Consider the following 23,788-nt stretch of genomic DNA (forward strand, 5'->3'; position numbering starts at 1 on the left):
TAATCCTTTATGTATTGGTGCTTTTATTTCTTGGAATAGATTCCCAGGAGTGGGATTGCTTGGTCTAAGTATATGGATTTTTAAATGTGATGAATTTTTCCAGATTGCTTTCCTAAAGTGCTGCCACAGCTCCATTTCTACCTCTTTAATTTTCCCAGTCTGTGGGCAATAAAATGATGTTTTATTCTTCTTTAGTATGTTTTCCCCTGGAAACTAAGGAGTATGCACATTTTTTTCATATATCTGTAGGCCATTTGGATTTGCTCTTTTGTGATTTGTCTCTTTTAATGGAACGTATCAGAGTTCTTTATGGAATTATATAATACACACACTTTGGTCATTTGCCTTGAGACTAGTGTTTTTCCAAATCCATAATTTACCCTTTGCTTTTTTACAGTATCCCTCATTTCACGTTTTTAATTTGCAAACATGTATTTCTTCCCCCCCCGCCCCCATCTTCTGGGTTTCCTGTGCTAGTTGGGAAGTTCTTTTTTTTTTTTTTTTTTTTTGCATTTAATTTTTTAAATCCATCTGAAATTTAGCTTTTCCTAAGGTATAAAAATAAAACTCTACTTTTAAAAATTGCTCTTTCATTTTCCCAGGATAATGGATTAAGCGAAGCACCTCTGTTCTGCGATGTCTCTGGCATTCCTTTTATTCCCGTCTGCTGCGTTGGGCCCAGGGACTTCTGTGATGGAAGCAGGCGTAGTAGACGTTTTACTGGAGGACTGGCCCTGAGAGTTGGAGTTCAAAGTCAGCACAGTGGCTCACGGCAGAGATCATGCAAGATGTAGAGAAAAAATGTGACTCCAGGTCCGTGAGGCAGTAAAGTCGAGCATCTCTTAAGAAGGCCTGTGCCAGTCTGTGGGGACAAACGGAAGTGGAGGTGACGGTCTGAGACAGCACCACCAAGCCAGGAACCAGGGAGGTGGCCGAGACTGACCCCAGGACTGTGCAGGACCTCACCTCCGTGGTGCAGACACTCCTGCAACAGACGCAAGGTAGATGGCAGACCGCGTCCAACCAGACCATTGGAAGAATTGAGGACATGAGCAGTCACATGGATGACCCGGAGAAAAACATCGCAGACCTCATGGTAGAAGCTGGGGTGGAAGAGCTGGATGGTGAAGACAAGACCCCTGCCGCACAGAAGAGTTGAGTGTTGCTCATTTACACTGAAATCTGGAGCACCCTTTCTACAAGCCAAGAGAAGCCGGATGGCTTTTTGCAGCTAACTACTACGCGTGGACATGTTTTATATTCTAAAGTGTGCATTCTTCTTAGCACATGTTATATAGTTAGTTTATAGAGTGATTTCCCTCCCCTGCCCCCCCATGTTTCCTGAACACGGTAACTTCACATCTTGGACCTTGGTCAGATGTGCTGTTAAACACAAAAACTTTGGCAGTTCCTGAAAAAGAAAGAAAGAGAAAGAGAGAGAGAAGAAGGAAGGAAGGAAGGGAGGGAGGGAGGAAGGAAGGGAGAGAGAGAGAGAGAGGTGGGGGGAGAGAGAGAGAGAGAGGTGGGGGAGAGAGAGAGAAAGAAAGAAAGGAAGAAAGAAAGAAGGAAAGAAGGAAGGAAGGAAAGAAAGAGAAAGAAAGAAAGAAAGGAAGGAAGGAAGGAAGAAAGAAAGAAAGAGGGAAGGAAGGGAGGGAGGGAGGAAGGGAGAGAGAAAGAGAGAGAGGTGTGTGGGGGGAGAGAGAGAGGTGGGGGGAGAGAGAGAGAGAGAGAGAGAGAGAAAGAAGGAAAGAAGGAAAGAAAGAAAGAGAAGAAAAGCAAGGAAAGGAGGGAGGGAGGGAGGGATGGAAAGAGAGAGAGAAAGAAAGAAAGAAAGAGAAAGGAAGGAGGAAAGAAGGAAGGAAGGAAGGAAGAAAAGAAAGCCTATGCCAACCAAAGAGGGGCTTGGAACCTAAGAAGAGTAAAAAAGCGGAGTCAAGGAGACAGAGGGTTAGGATTTTCAGTTGCCTCGATGGGTGAGGGCCTCCAACGCTGTTACCCAAGGTCAGAGAGTAACCCTGGCTTTGGTCCAGCTCACTCAGTACCGCTGGGTCTTTGGCTCTCTGGTGGCTTTGCAGGATCTCCTGATACAAGCATTCTCATCCACTGTACACGTCACTTCTTCATTCACCCAACAAGTGTTTGTGAGAAGACGACATGGAAAAAGTGCCTACCCTTGAGGAGCTTATTCTCTAGTGGGGGAAATAGACCATAAACAGGATAAATAAAATAGCTAGGAGGTTAGCTAGTGACAGGGACCAAGGAGAGAACTAAATCTTGGAGGGAGGGAGGAAGTATGGGGGGAGGGGCCCAACTAAGAAAAGGTGACCCGGAATGACTTCACTGAGGTGACATTGGACCCAAGACCTGAAGGAAGTGAGGCTGTGATCCATGCAGAGTGGAGGAATTCCAGGTACAAAAGCCCTGAGGGAGGGGTGTGCCTGTTGCCCAGCATGGCTGTGGCTGAGTAGACCGGGGACAGTGATTGGAGATGATGTCACAGGGAAAACTGGCCAGAGGCTGTAGGGTCCCACAGGTCCCTGGGTCAGATGAGAAGCCTTTGTAAGGTTTTTAAGGAAAGAACAACATCATTGCAGCAAAACTGAGCAGAAAGTTGTTCCCACCCCTAGAAGAAACGATGATTGTATGATGCAACCGCGGTGTTAGCCAACTAGCCAACGCTACGGTGGCAATCATGCTGCAATATAAATGCATCAAATCACCGTGTCATGCCCCTTGAACTTACACAATGCTAAACATCAACTCTCAGTTAAAGAATTGGGCAGAAGGCAGAGATTCCCCACATACCCCTGCCCCTACACACGCACAGCTTCCCCTACCATCAACACCCCACCACAGGGTACATCTGTTACCACTGATGAAGCTGTGTGGACACGTCATCACCACCCAGAGCCCAGAGTTTACATGAGGCTCACCCCACCCCTGGTCTTGTATATTCTGTGGGGTTGGAAAAACATCAGAGTTGAGAAAAGTTTCCCTCTCTTCCTACTTTGCTGAGCGTTTTTTTTTTTTTAATTGAAGTCTAGTTGATGTACAATATTATATAAGTTACAGGTGCATGATATGGTGATTGACAATTTTTAAAGGTTATCCTCCATTTATAGTTATTATAAAATATTGGCTATATTCCGTGTGCTGTACGGTATGTCCTCGTAGCTTATTTTGCTGAGAGTTTTTATCGTGAAGGCATGTTGGATTGTGTCAAATGCTCTTTTTGGCTTACTTTTTAAAAAAATTAATTAATTAAATTTTGGCTGCATTGCGTCTTCGTTGCTGTGCGCGGTCTTTCTCTAGTTGCGGCGAGCAGGGGCTGTTCTTCATTGTGGTGCGCGGGCTTCTCATTGCAGTGGCCTCTCTTGCTGCGGAGCACAGGCTCTAGGCGTACGGGCTTCAGTAGTTGTGGCACGCGGGCTCAGGAGCTGTGGGACACTGGCTTAGTTGCTCCGCGGCATGTGGGATCTTCCCAGACCAGGGCTTGAACCCATGTCCCCTGCATTGGCAGGCGGATTCTTAACCACTGCGCCACCAGGGAAGTCCTTGGTTTACTTTTTGACAGTTGAACTTTTCCTCAGAAATCAGTAAGAGGGCTTCTGACCTGTATTTGTGTGTTACAGCCTGTGGGAGCTTGATTAACGTGAACTGTCCCTGAATCTGACACCCTGGCCCCCCAGGCTCATGAGATCAGGTGTGGTGAGTCCCCTGGGGGATGACAGCGGGCCGCTTGCTCCCCCACCCACTTCCTGCCGACACCCCCCATGCTGGGCTGACCTCGCCTGTGTCTCAGGCTTTCCATCTGGTTCCACTGACCACTGCTTTTCTGCTCCCAGACCCCGTGCACAGTCTTGGTCCTTGTTGCCTGTGGCTCTGCTTCTTGCTTCCTTTGAGGGAGGCCCCCAGCCTCCTCGAGCTTCCTTCCTGAGAGGCTGGCCCGCCAGCTGTGCCGCTGACCTCAGAGGGGGGCTCCCAGAGGCAGAGGAGGTGGCCTGGTGCCCTGCGCTCAGGACAGAACGCTCACTTCCTCCTGTGCTGGGCAAAGCCTCGGATCAGCAGTTCTCCCCACACCTGGTGATTGCTGCACGACTATAAACAAAGCCTCTCGCCTCTAAGGAGGAGCCCGCACACAAGCCCAGGGCCTGCACACAAAGCCGCTGATTTGCACCCTGAGGGCAGCCTTAGTTGGGAGATGATTAGGGCGGGTCTGTCTTTGTAATTAAACCAAAGAAAACTAGCTCTCCAGCCTCTTCATCGTACATCATCCAGACCTTCCGATTGCACTACCAAATATTTCCCGTGCCAGCGAACCCTCTCTGCCACCACCTGTTTCTGAAGAATCATTATCTCCGTTTCTACAGAAGGCACAGAGGCCCAGAGAGGTGAGGGAAAGGCCGAAGACCCCACAGCAAGGATAGAGCACCATGTGGAATCAAACCTACTTTCATGCAAACAAGTACAGTGCAAATAAGGTCTGGCCTCCTGGGTGTGGCTTCTTCCACCGGCCTGAGGTTGGACCAGCGGGGCAGTTCTCAAGTTTTCTCATCTCGGAACCCTTCATACCCTATGGGTGGGTCTCACACATTGAACCAATCTTTCACCTACTTGTTGTTTTGTGCATCATGCATCGGTCATTTGGAAAATATTGGTTCATTGGGTTACGCTGCTTTTCCAAATACGACACATTTCATCATACAATATTTTTAAAAACCACACGTATATTAGATCTCATCAGAAACATCTTTCAGGAAGGGAAGCTATCAAGGCCACCGTGGTGAATATCAGTTTTCCACAATTCTAGTTTTTGCTTGAAAACTCAAATTTCATCCCGGACAATAATATAATAAATACCGGCAGTGTTTTCTTCTCAAAGTGATAGGCTCGCTTCCTTCATTTTCACGAAAATGTCTTCGCAAAACCCAAGCCTGAATAACCAGCTTGTCGAGTGTGCCCTCATGAGGGTCCACGGCGGGTGGCCAGAGCTTCTCCGGGAGACAACCATCACCCCTTGCTGTGCAGAAGGGCTTCCTGTGTCCTTCCCATGTTGTCCCATGTAACATTAAAAACAGGCACTTGAGGGTCGAGAGTTAATAAAATTAATAACTGTTACTGCTTCATCAAGACACTCTTATGGGAAACTGGCTCTCTTTTTTTTAAATGGCAAGTGCCTGGTGGGGAAGAGTACAGTGACCACTGGCACAGTGGGTCCAGATTCCTGCTAAGGGGTCACCATCACTTTTGCATCATCAGTGCAAATATTCACATAGTGAAAAAGACAATTCACGTCTTAAGTGTTATCACGAAAATAGTTTTGACCTTGCAGACCTTCTGAAAGGGTCTCAGGACACTTGGGCAACCTGTGAGCTGCTGGACCTGGGTTGAGATATCTACCTCAACATCAGCCTCTTGCCGCCAGCAGGTAGGGACCTCTTCAGCCCCTAAGGCATGGGAGGCCTTGGTTGCGATTCTGGGCAGATGAGCCCAGGAAGACCATGAGCTGAGCCTGGCTCATTTAAAGCGAACTTTCTCTTTTCTTCCCCAGCATCTCCTGGGCCACGCTCCCTGGTTGGGACCCTTCCCTGGGAAAAGGTCGCACACATCGGGTGGGGCAGACAGGGCCAGGACTCAGCCACGATAAGGCCGAGTTGGATGCTGTGAGGATGTGCCTGGGGGACTCAGGGGGACCGGACATCAGGGAGGGTCTGGGAGGAGGGGGAGGAGTGAGTCTTCGAAGGGGAAGGGCTTCCTGAGGCAGAGTGTAGGGGAGAAGTCTGCAGAACCCCACGGGGGAAGAGTGTGGGGAGGCGGAGTTAAGGGTCTAGGGTTCCAAGGTCTTGGAGGCTGGGTCAGGCAGGGCGTTCAGTGCTAAATAAGGAATTTGGATTTTATTCAGCAGACCACAGGGAGGTAATGAATGATATGATTCTATATTTAAGGCAAGCCCCAATCTTCCTAAAGAAAAAATTGAAAAAAAAAAAAAAAGTAAGGTATCGGGCTTCCCTGGTGGTGCAGTGGTTGAGAGTCCGCCTGTCGATGCAGGGGACAAGGGTTCGTGCCCCGGCCCGTGAAGATCCCACATGCCGCGGAGCAGCTGGGCCCGTGAGCCATGGCCACTGGGCCTGCGCGTCCGGAGCCTGTGCTCCGCAACGGGAGAGGCCACAACAGTGAGAGGTCCGCAATACCGCAAAAAAAAAAAAAAAAAGTAAGGTATCAATCTGAATTTAAAGTTTTTGGAATGTTGACAAAATAGTCAGATGTCTAGTTATAATATCTAATTTATTTAGTTACACATGCATATTTAAAATAACATTATATACAAGAATACATCAGTACAAAATATTGCTTTTTTCCCCATCTCACATTTCAAGTAACAATGTTATTCACACTATATGTGCATCTGGGATACCAAAGTCTTCATCATGATAGAGCTACAGTTTCTCGAAGTGCTTCTCCTTGTGTCTGAGTTGTTTGCGATGCAGCATGAGACACGTGTCCCACACTGGTACTGGGAAGACCGACCCAAGTCCCACATCAGCACGGTCCTCCCCAGCCCCCGCCTGTCATCCTTATAACAAAACTACTCACTTATTGCTTTTGAACTTGCTCTTTGACGCTGGTTTACAAAGCCCAACTCTAGTAACAGTGAGGGGAAAACCCCTGGGATCACTACCAAGCTTCTTCTCACCCCTCTTTCAACCCATTCCAATAGGAGGCATCTGTAACCCTGCAAAGCTTGCATGGCTCGAGGTTGCTGGGGGCTGAAATGTGAGGGGAAACCAGAGGCAGAGCAGTTGCAGGAGATGACAGTCTGGCCATGGGTGTGACTGGAGAGCCCCAGGCGGGGTCGCCATCATGGACAGTGCAGTTTGCTGGGGCAGGAGTGAGAAAGGGATGCAAGCTCCGAAGAAAGAGCCAGAGTGGGCCGGGCAGGACCTCCCGGGGACAGACCCACCCCCGTGTCCCCCACCTCTTGTGTGATGAAAAGCTTTAGCCTCCTAGGGCTTCCCCGAGGTCCAAAGAGCAGATTTAATCAGAGAAGTGAGAAAATGCAAAAACAAAGGGAAACAGTCAAACAAAACAAAATAATAATAGCTTAGCCATAGAACAAAGCCAAAAGACCTTTAGTTCCTCAAGGGCTATAGATAACATCCTGAGCCATATCCTTGAGCTGTTTTGCAGATACTGAAACCCCTACCAGGTGGAAGAAGTTAACTGCATGCTGACCACCAGCACGTAGACCCCAGACAGGTTGGAACCAGAAGGCTGACGACTGAGATTCTTGAACCACCACACTGTTACCTCACCTCCAGCCAATCAGAGAATTGTGCACAAGCCTATCACACACCCCTTAACCCTTTCCCCCACCCTGTCTTTAAAACCCTTCCCTGAAAGCCCTGGGTCTTTAGAGCAAGAGCTGCCAGTTCTCCTTGCTTGGGGTTCTACAAGAAATGCTGCACTTTCCGTCATCCTGTGTCAGTGGCTTGACCATGCTGAGCGCGGGCGAGTGGACCCGATCTGGGTTAAGAAGAGGACAGCCTCCCCAGGCAGTAACGGAGGACGTGGAGTGAGGACATGGCAGGGCTGGTCCAGCAGTGGGCAGTTATGGGCGATGCTGATGTGGAGTCCTGGTCCATTTGGGGGAGGGGAGGGGAGGGCGCAGCCTGTGCGTGTTGGGACTGTGAAGAAATGGTACTTTGAGGGAACAGACAGTGGGCATGTTCTGGGGCAAGACTGCGATCAGGAGTCCATGAACCTCGGGTCCACCTAGGCTGCCCCCAGCAGGTCACTCACCCCAGCAATGCGTCAGGGTTTGTTTCCTAGGCAGCAAGGAGGGTGGGCAGTGTCTGCTCTGGGGACAGGCCCACAGCTGGCCCCCAGGGAGCGTGTGCTGAAGGGAGAAGACAGAGGAAGGGGAACAAGGCACCCGAGCCCTGCAGGAGGGACCTGAAAAGAGGCACCAAGGGAGAGGTGGCAGGAGAGGCCTGGTCAGGGCCTCGGGGGCAGGTGGCATCGAGGACCTGGGAGACAAGCTGGAAGGAAGTGGGCCAGGCAGGATTTGTGCAAAAGCTTCCACCGGGACTCCGGTGTGACCCACCAGCCCAGACTCAGCCCTGAAGGGATGACACGTGCACTGTCCCTAGCAAATGCACTGGGGGCCCGAGGCTGGTCTGGGCCTCTTCCAAGCCTCACCCCCAGGGGAGACACCTGCCTGGACGGCCTCAGACCTGCCCAGGCAGAGACAGCGGGTTGGCGTCTGGGTCCCCTCGGCTTTGACAAATATCTGAATATGGATAAAGGATTTATGTGCTTGAGTGAATGAGTAATAGGTCTCAAATTACACTTCTGTGTAATGTGGGCACGCCCAATAAAAGGGAATGAAAACATGCATTTCCCTATTTACAGGAAAGGTTGTAAGGCCGTGATTCTCAAAAGTGCGGTCTCATGAGCAGTAGCAGCTGGGAATTTGCTAAAATGCAAATTCTCAGGCTCCATCTCAGGCCTACCAACTCAGAAACTGTGGGCAGGGGGGAGGGGTGGAGGCCCAGCAATCCATTTTCACATGTTCTCCAGGGGATCCTGATGCACACGAAGTGTTTAGAACCACTGCTTTAAGCTAATGGAATGTTTTTAATGGCTGCCTGGACTTGATCCCCCTGGAGAATTCCTTTGCCTCCAGAGCCTCAGTCTCATTTACAACGAGGGAAAGTACACACTTACAAGATTATCACACGGGTTCCATGAGACGGTGCCCGGCACACGGCAAGTACCCAAGTGCTGGTTATTCTCGTTAAAGGAGAACTCGGAAGGGGCTGATCACCTCTTGGCATCAGCTCAGTAGTGAGCTGGGTTTTCCAAGCTTGGGGTTTTTATATCACCTGCGTGTCATAGCTCTACATTGGTCCCCTTGTTTCTAGCTTCTAAGGCTCCACGTTTCCCAGAGCTCTGCAGAGAGCCCCACGGGACTGTGGCTGCTCCTAGGCCCACCCGAATTAGAGAGCAGCCTGAAGGGCCCGGGGTCAAGGTGCCCACCCCTCGCTGTCAGCCAGGTGACAGCGAGGAAATGGAGCCTCACAGCCACCGGCCCTCTGGGGGCACGTGGAAGGGCGTGGACAAGAGGTCATGAAACCTGGTGACCTCTGCCAGGAAGGGCTTTGGAAGGGTGTTAAATCACTGGCTCAAAGGGCTGTCTTGAGTGAAAAATACCAGCACCCACTTCAGATGAACCTCCAACCTCTACCTCCTCGGTAGAATGGAAGCTCCAGGGGGCCCAGAGGTTTTTTTTTACCCCTTCTTGTGTCCTTGCACCATCAACACTTTGTAGGTGAACACCTGCTAACCCGGCAGCTCTCTCATTAGAAAGAACAAAGGGCCCTTTGCCAAGATGGGGAGCTCTGCTTGGTCTGGAGGCCCAGCTCGAGCCGTTCCATGAGGTGCCTGCGGGTGGGGTTCTTACCGGGATGGAGGTGGAGGCCGGCTTGGGATCATTTTGGGCTAAGCCTGGCGGCTATTCAATATCGGGGAGTCGGGCGTCCGAGGAAACGCCACCGTCACAACCCTCACTTGCTCCTTGGCAAATGCCTGGTGCCTTTGGCTGAATGCAAGCCACTCTTTTCGGGGACCTGCCCGCCCACTGCCGACAGGGTCCAGTCACCCCTGCCTGGGCTCACAAGTGCTCCCTCGGGGGGGGCTGAGGAGCAGCCTCGTGGGTGCCCCATCGTGCCCGGGCAGTGCGCCGGCCAGAGGAGGCAGCGTGGAGGGAGCAGACGGGCTTTCCTCTGTGGTCACGAACGCACTCCAGGCTTTTGCTGGCCCTTTCCACCCCCCTCCCCGAGTCCGCGCAGGACCCCACTTCCTACTCTTGAGCCCAAGCAGAGGCCTCCGCGGCGTCCCAGGGCTCATCTGCAGAGGGCCCCGCACAGCAGCTGTCCTGGTGGGTCTCTGAAGCTGTAACCTTGAACGTCCGGCTGGAACTTACTCCTGCTCCCGGCCCCAGCCAACGGCCAGACACCTTGCCTAGTACGTAGAAATGGTCAGCGCTTACAAAGTTTGTGATAATCATTGCCCTCCCTCATTTGAAGTTTTTATCACTCATTAACAGAAATGCCCTTCTATTTCTGGGTTTTATTGTAGGTGCTGAAAGGGGGAATGGTGTTTATCCTTCAGAAGGAAGTTGGGAAGCGTGCAAGGGCCCTGGTCCAGAAGGTGACCATCCGACAAAAGGCCAAAGACCTGCCCTTTTCCCAGGCCTGAGTAACTCCCCCCTGGAAAAATGAGGGAGTGTCTTTTTACTGAAGAAAAATTCTCCAGAATTCACCAGTATTTTGCAAACATGCTGAGCACATGTGATCATTAGTGATTACAGCAATCTGGTAGTATTGTAGTCAAAGTCCTTTTGGTTGTGCAAAGGAAAAACTCCCCTCAGACTGACTTTTAAAAAGCCAAAGTGCATCCTAAGGATACCCGAGGAATTGATGGAGTCCAGGACAAGGATGCAGGACTAGAGCCAGAAACCTTCACCACCTCCAGGCTACAACGCAGCTGCTCTCACCCACTTGCTCTCGTGTCTGTTATTTCTGCTTGTACAGATCTCTGCTCGTTCACGTGGCACCGGCTCAGGGGTCCTGACTTGCAAGTGCCCCATATGTGCTATCACCCCAGACAGGGACGGGGATGTCTCCTGCCCTTTGCAAAGTTCTTTGGATAAAGAATGTTCTTGGGCCTGTTTGGATCGGGAGAAGATCAACCCTGGTCCGATCAACTGGTGTGCAGGGGAGGGGAGGTCCGAGGTCCTTGTGTACAAACAGGCTCCACAGCACGGTAATGAGAGAGGCGCCCGCCGCTTCAGCAGTGCTTAGCTATCAGTACTTAAAACAACAAAGACGTCTGTACTTTTCTATTCAGAGCGACCTTCACCTCCAAATTCTTACTGAACTAGCCAAAGCTTCAGAAACGTAAATTACTTACATTTTACAAACGTCTACTGAATGCTGAAACCCAAGCAGAAAAGGTTACAAAAAGTTGCTCCCTGTTTTATTGCTCTTCACTGGGCTAGGCTGATACTTGTTTTTTTAAATTTTCATCACATCTTACATGAGTGATGAAGACACGCCCAGTTACAAAAGGTACCCCTTTTCACTATTTTTTTTTAACAATATGCATTGATGTCAACATCATGATAAAGCCGGATGTCCAGTTGATTCACTGAACCTATAAAAACCCTGCCAGGGAATCCTATTTTGTGGGCATGCCACACAGAGCCTGGCACTCGAGGTCAGATGATTCCAATCCTAATCTGAAAATAAGTGCAAGGAGCTCCGTGAGAACATATGTCTTGTCTGGCTACCAGTTTCAGGCCACACTTTGCTTCTGTGTCCTACAGTGGGCGGGGCAGAAAAAGTAACCCAGTCTCAAACTTGCTATTCTTTTCCTTTTAAGAACCTTAGAACTACCGACATCTCTAGCTCCAAAGCACACAATGCACACAAAGACATGACTGGACAGTATCTTAACTGAAAGCACTAGTTTAAATAGCCTAGAGTCTTATGGAAAATGTTATTCCAAACCATGCAGAGGCAGCAAGAGTCACCCAAAACCACAGTTTATTCTATGACCTTTATATTGCTTTTCTGTTATTTAAAGGTTGAAGCAAAGTGAAGTGGATGGAAATATTCTGTTAAAAGAACAAAGTGAGTCAATCACAGCATATGCATCTAATAACACCTCAGGTCTATGCCATATGCTCCAAACACAAGGCTGAGTCCAGGAGTGGCTCATGTTCTGGGTTCTTGTAAAGCAAATGGAAATATTGGGAAGAATCAACACATCTCAACAGAGGAGCCATAAATGCCCTGAAAGCAGAAAGTTGACACAATTTTAAATATAATTCATATATATATTTTAAAATCAAACACAATTAAATAGAATATGGTTTAAGTACATGAATACTTCACTTCAGAAGAATAACAGAGGTGGTACATAGTACCAAAAACTCATACACAGCCTTTCTGCTTCTTCTGTTGATGAAACAGTGCGTGTCTATACAACCAAATATTGCAGTGGAATAAATTCTCTGTTCATTCAAGACTTTCTCAAGGACAGAGGTGATAATTATATATTCATATGTGTATATGTGTATTTTTTGCCAAGTCTGAGCAAAAGCAGTAACACCTAAGAGAACGTTCTGTCCCTCCAACAGTCCGTGTGGTGAGGCGGCGCGGGCGCCGCCTGCATGGAGTGTGCTGGCCGACCAGGCGGCCCCGCCCATGGCAGCGAGGACCAGACCCTGAAGCTGACCAAGTGGAAGTGCAGGGAGGGGCCTCTCGTTACCCCACAGACAGAAGAAAAAGGCCACAACCTGCACACTTCCCAGCGCAGAGCAAAGAAGAGGAGAGAGTCAGAGCTGAGTGCCTCTCTGTCCCCACACCTGCCCGCCCGCCGCCTTTAAAAACTCTACAGTCTGGGAATAAACGTTTTGTTCAAGGAGCCACAGGGGAAAACTGGAGTGATGGCTGTTGCACATCCCTTTTCACAATTACTCTGAGGGGAGGTGACGTCACCGGAGCCCAGAATCTCGGAGGAGCAAGTCCTACCACTTGCAGCACAGAGGCTCGCCCTTCCGGCAGCGGGGGAGCTGGTTTTAAGAGTACTGCATCGGGCCTCCCTGGTGGCGCAGTGGTTGAGAGTCCGCCTGCCGATGCAGGGGACGCGGGTTCGTGCCCCGATCCCGGAGGATCCCACATGCCGCGGAGCGGCTGGGCCCGCGAGCCATGGCCGCGGAGCCTGTGTGTCCGGAGCCTGTGCTCCGCAACGGGAGAGGCCACAGCAGTGAGAGGCCCGCGTACAGCAAAAAAAAAAAAAAAAAAAAAAAAAAGAGTACTGCGTCTCAGGAGCAATTAAAACGTGAAAACCATACACTGTCACCAAAGGGGAGGACAATGTCACCAAGACTTGACCCACGGCCCGTTAGCTTCCTTCCAAATTAACGCCTCTGTGCAGACCCCGCTCCCCGCAAGAAAAGCCACCTGCTGGCACCACACCGCCTGGCTCCTGAGGGGCCGACTCCCCTGCCTGTTCAGGAGACCAAGCGAAGCCCGTCTGGTACCCGCTGTCTGATGCTGTTGGGGTGGGTCACCGCCAAGGGAGGTGCATCAAATACCGGCTCTACGCCTCTGTGTCTCCCATGGCGTGTGGCCCCTGCCTATCCCAGTGGACCAACACTCTTCCACACGTGGGTTATTGCCATTGGAAAACTAGTCACTCTCTAGTAATGTAAACAACACCACTCTGTCTCTACAACTTTCACTGTGTGATCATCACGTGCAGGTATGTCTACACGACACTCTGCCGACGGTGGAAGTCTAGGATTGTCTGCCAGTCTTTCTTGGGAACAACAGTGAGAAGAAATACAGTGCTCTGTTTTCACTGGCTGTGGGGAAGAATCCAACCAAAGGAAAAAAGTTCTCCTATTTTCCAAAAGCAGATTTCCTTTATCTCAGGTCTTGAGTCATAGCTGATGAAAGAAAGGAAAAGAAAAAGGTAAGGTACATTTCTACAACCAGTGACACATTACCATCGCAGATTAAGGAAGAAGGGCACCAACACTTACACTTAGTGAGCGTCTGCTACATACCAGCGCCCATGACAGCCAGGACCTGACTACAGTCACAGGAGGTAAAATGCCCTAATTGGCTTCATTTACAGCTGAGTGAATGGAAGCCTAAGGAGGCCAAGCAACCCACCTGAAGGTTATATAACGAGGACTGGCACCCAGACTTGCTTTTATCTTTCCGTTTTGGCAACAGATATTAGAACGAAATATCTACTTTTTGACACATAATTCTGCTTCTAGGAATTAACTCTAAAGCATACTCATAAGAGAGGGCAAAGACTTACATACAATTCATCAAAAGTATTGTTTGTAACAGGGAACGATCCCAAACGACCTAAGTGACCATCCACAGGGGATTCATTAGATGAAGACAGGACCATAATATGGAATGCACCAAAGCCTTTAGAAAGAAAACAGAGAGCTTTGATCTTCTGGCCTCCTAAGACCAAGCTTCTGAGGCTGAGTCCTCTTTTTCACTGCACTGGGGAGGAAACAAACATCACAGAAGCCATGGTCCCTGCTGTTTGTGTGATGGGACATAAACACATGAAACAATTCAGTAACGCTGTGAGGTCATTTACATTAAATGCCCAAGTGCTTTCTATAGACAAATGTAGAGTAGGTGATTCAAAGCAGAGAGGTATCCACAGGGGTTAAAGAGGGGTTGGGTACTCCTTTGTGGGTGCAGGACTTCTCACATTCACACATTCATGGAATGAGAATTACAGGGAATCTTATGAGATTTTCTTGTCCAACTTCTCTGATCTACTGATAAGGAAATGAAGGGACCGGAGAAAATTAACTTGCAAAAGGTCACACATACTAAAAATGGACTGAACAAGGTCTGCCGGCCTACTGCTTTTTCCATACCAATACACTGCTGATTCCTAAAGGACAGGCAGGACAATCATCTTGGCCAGCCAAAGAGAAGGTCTAGCAAGGTTAAAAGCAAAATATATCTGTGTATCTTAGAAATGAAAAGCATATGGTAATAAAATCTGAACACACAACTCCAAGGAAAAGCCTTAAGTTTGAACATCTGCTTTCCAAAATGGTTTCTAAAGAACATTTTCATATTGTCAAACATTTGATCATCAACATGACGATGGGGAATCACAAAAATAACTACCTTGCACTTCTTCATACACCTTTATCATGTTATTTGCTATTCTGGGTTTGACTGAGCCAGTGAATATAGGCAAAAATTATCACCCTTATATAGAAAAGAGGATGGAATCCACAAAAGTAAACAGAGCTTTGGTATGAATCAGCTCAGTGAAAAGTTCAAAATTAAACCAAGCTCTGGTAATAACAGAGTAAAAAGCTGGCTACAAAGTTAGCAAGGAAAGGTGATGCTGGACCCAAACCTAAGTTCACGCCTCCATCTGAATACAGGTGACTAACACAGGTAACTAACACAGTGTTGCTAACTCCTGATAAAGTAGACAACAGAAGAGTTCAACACCTTCACAAAGAGTCTGAGCAGAGGTTCTCCTGTCACATGAAGTCTTTGTGAGTCAACTCAAGTTACAGAAAGCAAAGCTGGTGGAGGAACTGGGAGTCTTTGCCTGAAGAGATAACTGGGGGTGCTAAGTGGCTGCCTCCAATCTGCTGGGTTATTTGTGTGGCTCTTGTGGGCACAGCTGGTGAAGCCATAGAAAGACAGAGGATTTGGTTGGGGGCAAGTCAGAATTTCCTAACGATCACTGTTGCTGACCTCCAGGTGAAGGTGGCAGATCGATCACAACCATTCAACTCACTCCTTCCTAAAGCAGTACGTAAAAAAATAACCCAAACAAAAACACCAAAGTCACATGAAAGGGAAAAGTGAGAGAAGAGGCAACAACAAAATGGAAGAGTGTAAATGACTTAGTAGATCCAAAAAAAAAAGTAATTGATATTCACCTTTATCTTTATTACTTCCTTCTTTCTGCTTTCTTTGGGTTTCATTTACTCATTTTCTAGTTTCTTAAGATAGAAGACTGTGACTTTTCCTCTTGTCTAATATAAATATTTAATGCTATAAATTTACCTATAAGAAATGATTTAGCAGTATCCCACAAATATAGTTGTCCCTTAGTAATGGTGGGGGATTGGTTCCAGGACCCCTGCAGATACCGAAATGCGAGAATGCTCAAGTGCCTTATATAAAATGGCACAGTATTTGCATATAACCTACACACCTCATCCTGTGTATCTGAAATCACCTCTAGCTTACTTATAATACCTAATTCAATGCAAATGCTATGTAAATAGTTGCCAGGCCACGGCAAATTCAAGTTCTGCTTTTTGGAACTTTATGGAAAAATTTTTTTTTTCTAATATATTTTTGATTCGTGGCTGGTTGAATCCATGGATGTGAAACCTTCAGATGTGGAGCCCACGAATAGGGAGGGCAGATTCTACTATGTTGTGTTTTCAGTCCAAAATATTTTCTAATATTCCTTTTGATTTCTTCTTTGACTAATGGGTTACTGAGAAGTATGTTGTTTAATTTCAAAATATTTGGGGATTTTCCACATATCTTTCTTTCTCTTTTATTTTTTTTTGGCTGTGCCACACAGCTTGTGAGATCCTAGCTCCCCAACCAGGGACTGAACCCAGGCCCTCAGCAGTGAGAGCCCAGAATCCTAAGCACAGGACACCAGGGAATTCCCTCCACATATCTTTCTGTTACTGATTTCTTGTTTAATTCCTTTATGGTCAGAGAAGAAACTGTATGCTTTCAATCCTTTAAAATTCATTGAAAGCTTACAGTTTGTCCTCCCTACACTTTGGAAACTGCTTCTGGGAAGTGAACTAGGGATCATCTCAATGTTACCTTCCTTTCAAGGATTAAAGTCCTCTACTGCCTGTTGTCTAATATCTGGAAAGAGCTGTTTCATTGAGTTTGTCAGTTTTCTAGTTGTTTATAATGAGAGGGCAATTCCTATAGCAGTTAACCCTTCAACGGCAGAAGCAGAAGCTCCCTTATGCCCTTTTAAATCTGTGTGTCTCTGGGATCTAGTTCTCTTCAGTTTTACACACGCTAGATCAGAACCCAAGTCATCCTTACCTTTGTGGACTTCTCTAGCGGCTGATCGCACTGTGCCTGCTGCATAACGTCACTGACTATCATTTTAGCGATCTTCCAAGCTAGCTCTTCCTGGGCCTATAAAAGTAATTAAACTGTTGATAATGGTTATTCACCAGAAGAATCAGCAAACATTATTAATGTCCTAAACACACCTGTATATGCATATCATTTCTAGGTATTTGGGAAGAAGCACATTCCCACGTATGAAAGGACCTGGGCCACCCTCTGGTTGTGATATATTAACATGCTCTTCACTGTCTATCTGACATCATGACTATTTTCATGTTACGCGGTCAGAACAAAACATCTTTCTTTTTCCACTCTCATCTTTCAATGTACTTAACTATTCAAAAAAGCAAGCCTCTACTTCTGAAAGTATAACTGACAGTGAGGAAGGAAACATTTGGGCTTTTGTTTCTATACTGATTACTGGTGCCTGCTGATTAATGGAAACTTAACTGCTTGGATATTTTTCACTGGCCAGAGTCTCTGGACTGAGGATACCTCCACTGCCTCTACCAGGCAACTGTGAGATGCTAGGAAGGGCCCACCCCTTCTTGTTACCTCCTAGATAAGGAAGCAGTGATGTACCATGCTGCTTAAGCAAGGGAACTAAGGAAAGAGAAAACTGGAAACCTTGCTGAGAGTAAGTGTCCCTTATAAACAGTAATCTGTTTACACTAAAAGCAGAATTTACCTCATCAGTATTTCCTTGCACCCATTTCTTCATAGCTTGAGAGAACATGGATCCTAGTAAACAAAGCCAAAGTTGAATGTAGACCTCATGCATAATTTTACATTAAAAAAGTGCTCTTGTTTAAACATCTATTCCCCAGCTTTTAAAAGATTCTTTTTTTAAAGATTTATCTTTTAAAAAAGATACTATTTTTGGGGTACAACCTCACCCCAAAATTAAGGAATATTACCATTAATAAAAACTGATTATATTGGCTCCTATCATAACAGAGTATTTAACTTGCAAATATTATGGTTTGAAAAACTTTGAAAAGCTGTTTTAGAGCTCTGGATTTTTCTTCTATTCTCCTCACTTGATGAAAGAAACTATCATCTAGTGTTAAATTTGCAGTAAACATTCAAAGATAAAATAAAACCATGACCAGGATCTGGTCTTGAGATAAGAATCTAGCAATACATCAGGAGATGTCATGTATATAAATCTTTCAGATCAGCTCCTATACAAAAGGGCTTCCAGTGCAGATTATGCTGCTACGTGCTGGATCTCTGGTCTGTGTAAATTTGCTGGGTAAGATCATAGTTTTAAACACCTATGCTCCGTCCAGGCCATAATACACCTCAACTTCCTAGGGGACACACAAGCCTATCTACACCTGTACTCTAGATGCTGAGGAGTCACCAAGGACGTAGGCTAGCCTCTATTTCCAGGTATAAAATACACAGCTTATCCTTTCATTAATACATATAGGCTCACATCCTAACTTTGCCTTAAACCAAGTGGTTGGTAGATTATTCCTTAGGCAAGATCCTGATTAGTTCAATGACTGGGATACGCTATAGTAAACTGTAGCATTCATGAAAAAAACAAAACCTGGATCCTTTCCCCTTAATATATTTTTATTTATTTATTTATTTATTTATTTATTTATTAAAACAATGGCTTTCTTTTTTAATTATTATTACAAATTTATTATTTATTTATCTATTTATTTTTGGCTGCGTTGGGTCTTGGTTGTTGTGCATGGGCTTTCTCTAGTTACATCGAGCTGGGGCTACTCTTAATTGCGGCGTGTGGGCTTCTAATTGCGGTGGCTTCTCTTGCTGCAGAGCATGGGCTGTAGGCGTGCGGGCTTCAGTAGCTGCAGCATATGGGCTCAGCAGCTGTAGCACACGGGCTCAAGTGCTCCGCGGCATGTGGGATCTTCCCGGACCAGGTCTCGAACCCGTGTCCCCTGCCTTGGCAGGCGGATTCTTAACCACTGCGCCACCAGGGAAGCCCAATATTTTGTATTATTAGCTAAAAGTCTGAACACTGATCTAGTTAAATTTTATAGCCAAGCAGAGCCAGCAGGGCCACAACATTACATGCTCTGCCTATAGTCTCACCCCTGCCGTAATGCTCTGTCCTCGGGCTCCCCTGCGGTCACCCTGTTGGCAGCCTACTTGTGAACACTCCCTCCTCCTCTTCTAATGCCCTGTCTTTGACTCCTGTGTATCCCTGCCCCCTTTAACAAGGAGCTTCATCAGGATTCCATTCCCTTCAGCACTTTCTCTCTGGGGCATCTCATCCCCTCCTGTGGCTTTAACTTCCTTCAAAATGCAAATAACTCAAAAACTTGTCATTGGGTGTCAAACCAATACTTACAAATTGTCCTAAGGCATCTCAAACATAACATGTTCCGAGTTGAGCTCTTCTATCTCCCATGTACTCTTTTTCTTGTAGCCTCTATCTCAGAAATTAATTTAATCCTCTATTAAAAATTAACATCATAATGCTTCATCTAGAGAACCGATATTAGAAAACTCATCTGCTTTCCTCATTTGCTCTCTGTATGAAATCTGTAACCAAATTCCACCTTGGATGTAGTCTCCTGAATTCCCCCTTGGAAGTCTTATAAATCTGACCTTCTAGTTCCTGCTACCACTACCTATCCTTGGATCCTCTTTTTCTTCTATCTACATTACTAGCAAATTATACTACCTGACTACTACCTGAATCTCTGATACCAGTCTCTCCCCAACTCCAATTCATTCGCAGACTACAGCCAGAAAAATGCATCTCACTGCACTCTGCTTAGAAATCGCTGGTGCTCAACAGACAGTACCGCAGGCTTCTTTGTATGACATGCGCGGGCTTTCACAGTGTACACGCCGCTCTATCTCCCGCCACTGCACCGGGGCACGAGGAGACTGCCACTGCAGGGACTACCTTCTCACAACATCCTCTACAATTCCTTCTTGTTACACTTTCTCCTAGATGATGTGAAGGTAACTTTAAAAATTACCTTGCTTGCCCTGGAAGCAAAGTTCTCATATTCTCAGGAGCTTCTGAGATACACCCGCCCCAAAACGTAGCCCTTTCTTCTGTGCTCTACTATCAGAGCTTTAAAATCCAAAATGAAACTACAGGTTGGTAAATGACTGACATTCTTTGCAGCTGCCCTCATCGAGAAAGGGGGAGGGAGCAGAGCTGAACTGTAAACAACCGCTGTCAACGTGGTATTCTGAACCAAAGCTCGAGGCTGCGCTCTATCTGCTCTGTGATCCCTAACGAGTTACAGTTTCCCTGATCCTCAACTTCTTCACCTGTAGAACAAGAAGGCGGTACCCACAGATGTATCATCTAAGATTCGAATGAGCCAGGGCTTGGTCCCCCATTCTGCTCAGGTGTCTACTCAAAATGCTACTTCCTCAGTGAGACCATTCCTGACAACCACTTCTAAGACAGCACTACCCACCACTCTTCCAGTCCCTCACTCTGCTTTTATGTCTGTGTATAAACACAGACAGACACACACACGCACACTGTACTTATCTGTTTACTGTCCCTCCACTATAATGTTAGTTCCATGAGGGCAGGAATCTTATTTTCTTCCCAGTATTTAGAGTGGTAGATGCATATAGTAGGCACTCAAATGTTAGAATGAATGAACAAATGAATAATATGAAGAGACTGAATGAATAGAATAAGCAGAGACAGTGATTTGGGGAAAAGTTTTTTGTACATCTTACCTTTATCTTTGCTCATATATCTTTAAGATATCTTAATTCATATAATACAAAAACAAACTGCAAACACCCAACACCTATTCTCTGGAGCAGCAGCACCTCATGAGCTGTCAATGGAATAAGACCAGCTTCAGAAAAAAAACCCCAAACAGCTCAGAGACTCTATTACTACTGGAGACCCCATTACCATCTCTGACAGAAGCTACCTGATGACAGTGGAGGCCTTCCTGACCGATACCTCCAGAGGCTGTCCAGCACTTTCTCTACACCTAGGCCACCACTGATCTCTTCCTAGTATTCATCTTCTACCCAATAAAAGACACTACTGGACTGTAAGTTTCTTAACAACAGGCTCTGTATCTTCTAACTGCCCCGTGAGTCTGAGTGCACGGAGGCACTCAATAATTATTTACAGAATGAGCTGTGCAGACTTCCTTCGGTCTTTACACTTGCCCAACTGTGTACCTCAGACTTCTCTGGCTAAATAGGAAATAAAATCAATTTTTTGGATAAACTTAAGTTAACAGGCCCTTTCCTGGTTTAAATTATTTCAACAATTGTTGCACTTTTTGCTTACTCTGTTAATTTATATCTGACCCCAAAGTAGATTATTCATCAACATAAAAGTGGTGCAGGGCTTCCCTGGTGGCGCAGTGGTTAAGAATCCGCCAATGTGGGAGACATGGGTTCGAGCCCTGATCCGGGAAGATCCCACATGCCACAGAGCAACTAAGCCTGTGAGCCACAACTACTGAGCCTGTGCTCTAGAGCCCGTGAGCCACAACTACTGAAGCCCACGTGCCACAACTACTGAAGCCTGCGCGCCTAGAGCCTGTGCTCTGCAACAAGAGAAGCCATCACAATGAGAAGTCCGTGCACCACAACGAAGAGTAGCCCCCACTACCTGCAACTAGAGAAAGCCCACGTGGCAACGAAGACCCAACACAGCCAAAAACAAACAAACAAACAAACAAAAATCTAAAGTTAGTAACTATTAAAAAAAATGTGGTGCAAATCATTACCTAAACAATTCGTGTATTAAAAAATAAGATAAACAGAATAGAAATGCAGTTCAATTCAATAGGAAGACTGCCAATAGCTCTTAATTTTAAACACACTTATCAAAAGGGAACATTTTCTTCTAACAAAAGTTAGTATCTTTTACTCAAGATAATACTGTCAATCCAATCACACTGAAAAATTTCTAGATATTATCTGAATGGACCCACAGTGGTTTCCTAAATCTTCCTGTGTAAACCAACTGTTTGGAAGCTGAGCTCAGTCACAAAGAGTATGTCTAACTCTTGGAATTAACCAAGCACTCTTTTGCTGATTAAACAAAGGATTTCAATTTCAACCTATTGATATTTTCCACATATATTTCATAATAACTTTCAGCAATTTAGAGGAAATTTAGTAAAATAAAGGGTATCAAGATAAGCCTCAAGTCCAACCTGGATTGGGTATTTTGCCTTTAAATCAAAAGGTGAAGAGTATCTTTTCATGTAGATGTGCCTTCTGTAATGGTAAAGCAAGTTCAGTAACTTCTGATTCAGAGAGAGACTGTACTGAGCCCTGATTACACGAAGCCCTTGCACTCGCTCGTGACTATAAACACAAGGTCAAAGAGATGGCAGTTATTTTGCAAAATAAACAGTTTAAATCTTCAATGATCCTTTACTTACAGTCAATGACTAATGTGAGTAAAGGCTTGATACAATGTATAAAAACACCACAAACCTTTCGATTTCTTTACATCAGGTTCAGGCTCAGATTCTCGGATGAACTGCCCCAAGTCACTAACTCTTCCAAATGTCATCTTCCTAAATAAGTATGAAAAGAACATACTTTCTAAAAATCAATTTAAAATTTAAAAAAATTAATTTTTAAGCATTTTTTCTAGATCTAGAAAGCTAGAAATACAATTTATATCTACCCCATGTTACTCAAAGTGGGGCTAATTTCAAAAAGAACTGTCCCCACAGAAAGCAATCTTTAATTCAATGCAATTCCATTCAAAATCCTCAAAAAGTTTATGAAACATGAGTTAACAGATAACTCACAGTTCTAAAATTCATACAGAAAAGGCACAAGCATAGCCAAGATAATTTTGTAAAAGAAACAAAAAGGTAAGACTTCCCCTAACAAGATAAAAATATAATTATATAATTATAAAGCTATAGTAATAGAAAGCAAAGTTAAAAGGCAAAGAACACAGTGAGAGGTCTTATTTTTAATAGATGCAGTAACTGATACTTAATAACCAGAAACATACAGAATTCCAACAAACCACTAAGAAATTACCCAACAAAAAAATGTGAAAAAGAGATGATAGTCAATTCACAGAAGAAAAACCTGAACAACCAACAAACAGGACAAAAGAAGCTGAATCTCATAAACAACAAACCCAGATTGGTAAAACATTTAAAGTCTGATATTATTTATTGTTGACAAGGATGTGGGGAAAATTAGTAACTTTATTAATGATTGGTAAGAACATAAAATGTACAGATCCGTGTAAAGGTAAACTGTAAATTGGTTAAGGGCTATGAAAATTTTAAATCTGCTTCTTGGTACAAGGAAATATAAAAGAAGTCTTTGTTATACTGTATATCACAGTAAAACTGCAAGCAATTTAAATAACCCATTAATACCAAAATAGCCAAATAGTAACATACCACATTATGGAAGATTTTGCCACAGTTATGAGCTATAATTAGTATTATTTATGGAATACTACAACATAGTTAAAAATGAGGTAAATATGTACAGACTAACATAGAAAAATCTCCAAACTCACTATGAGTGAAAGCACAAGATACAGCACAGAGTATAACATCAGTTACATAAAAATAAGCAAACAAAAATATACACCATAACATAACAGTGATTATCCTGAGAAGGAAGGGGGGAAAATAAGCATTGGTGTGTAATCAAAGGGCACATTAGCCTTATCTGTAAATTTAATTTTTATAAGAAGAGATTAATATATTTGTAATTAAAAGTTAAAAGAAGAAAAAAGAATCTTACGATGCCTATATATTATTTCATTTCTGGCAAAGTGAATCTTATTTTAGAGACAGCCTTCCTAATAAGTCATCAATGAATATATGGGTGCCAATACAACTGATACAAATTTGTTTGCCTTTAGAAAAACTTCAGGAAGATGCTAAAACCATAAAACTAAAACTAACACTGAAAACTATCTCTAAAGATGGAGAAAAATAATTATTTCTCTATTTATGACCCATTTTATAAATTAAAAAATATGTATTTACACACTATATATATATTTTACAAATTTAAATTTTATAAATTAAAATATATTTATTTTACACAAAAAAAAAACTATAGAAGTAAAACATCTTGCAATTGATAGACTTTCTTAA

The 23,788-nt window shown here is 45.1% G+C and overlaps 2 protein-coding genes across 7 annotated transcripts in view; one reads left to right on the forward strand and one right to left on the reverse strand.

Annotated features, from left to right (window-relative positions):
* The first annotated feature begins 781 nt into the window (after positions 1-781).
* Positions 782-1,159, forward strand: LOC132479223 (heat shock factor-binding protein 1-like). Its single transcript, XM_060082785.1, has 2 exons — positions 782-813; positions 904-1,159. Exons 1-2 carry the CDS (start codon positions 782-784, stop codon positions 1,157-1,159), a joined length of 288 nt encoding a protein of 95 aa, XP_059938768.1.
* Positions 1,160-11,881: 10,722 nt separating this feature from the next.
* AKAP10 (A-kinase anchoring protein 10) overlaps positions 11,882-23,788 on the reverse strand; it is a 55,885-nt gene continuing 43,978 nt past the window's right edge. For 4 of the 6 annotated variants that reach the window (XM_060081597.1, XM_060081595.1, XM_060081594.1 and 1 more), the window contains exons 12-15: positions 22,140-22,222; positions 17,392-17,444; positions 16,674-16,769; positions 11,882-13,519 (exon numbers count right to left, since the gene is read on the reverse strand). In XM_060081597.1, the coding sequence (XP_059937580.1) occupies positions 13,514-13,519; positions 16,674-16,769; positions 17,392-17,444; positions 22,140-22,222 (238 nt within the window). In that variant the 3' untranslated portion in view covers positions 11,882-13,513. Of the gene's footprint in view, positions 13,520-16,673; positions 16,770-17,391; positions 17,445-20,407; positions 20,507-21,963; positions 22,008-22,139; positions 22,223-23,788 lie in introns of those variants that run through there. The other 2 variants (XM_060081593.1, XM_060081596.1) reach the window with 2 other exon arrangements.

This window comes from Mesoplodon densirostris, chromosome 18 (genome assembly GCF_025265405.1).
Source record: "Mesoplodon densirostris isolate mMesDen1 chromosome 18, mMesDen1 primary haplotype, whole genome shotgun sequence".
In the NCBI taxonomy this organism is placed as follows: domain Eukaryota; kingdom Metazoa; phylum Chordata; class Mammalia; order Artiodactyla; family Ziphiidae; genus Mesoplodon; species Mesoplodon densirostris.

Excerpts from the sequence above, each read along its gene's own strand:
- LOC132479223 (XM_060082785.1), top strand. The coding sequence starts at position 782 with ATGCAAGATGTAGAGAAAAAATGTGACTCCAG. Across the intron at positions 814-903 it reads GAGAAAAAATGTGACTCCAG|CACCACCAAGCCAGGAACCA; the intron begins GTCCGTGAGGCA and ends GGTCTGAGACAG.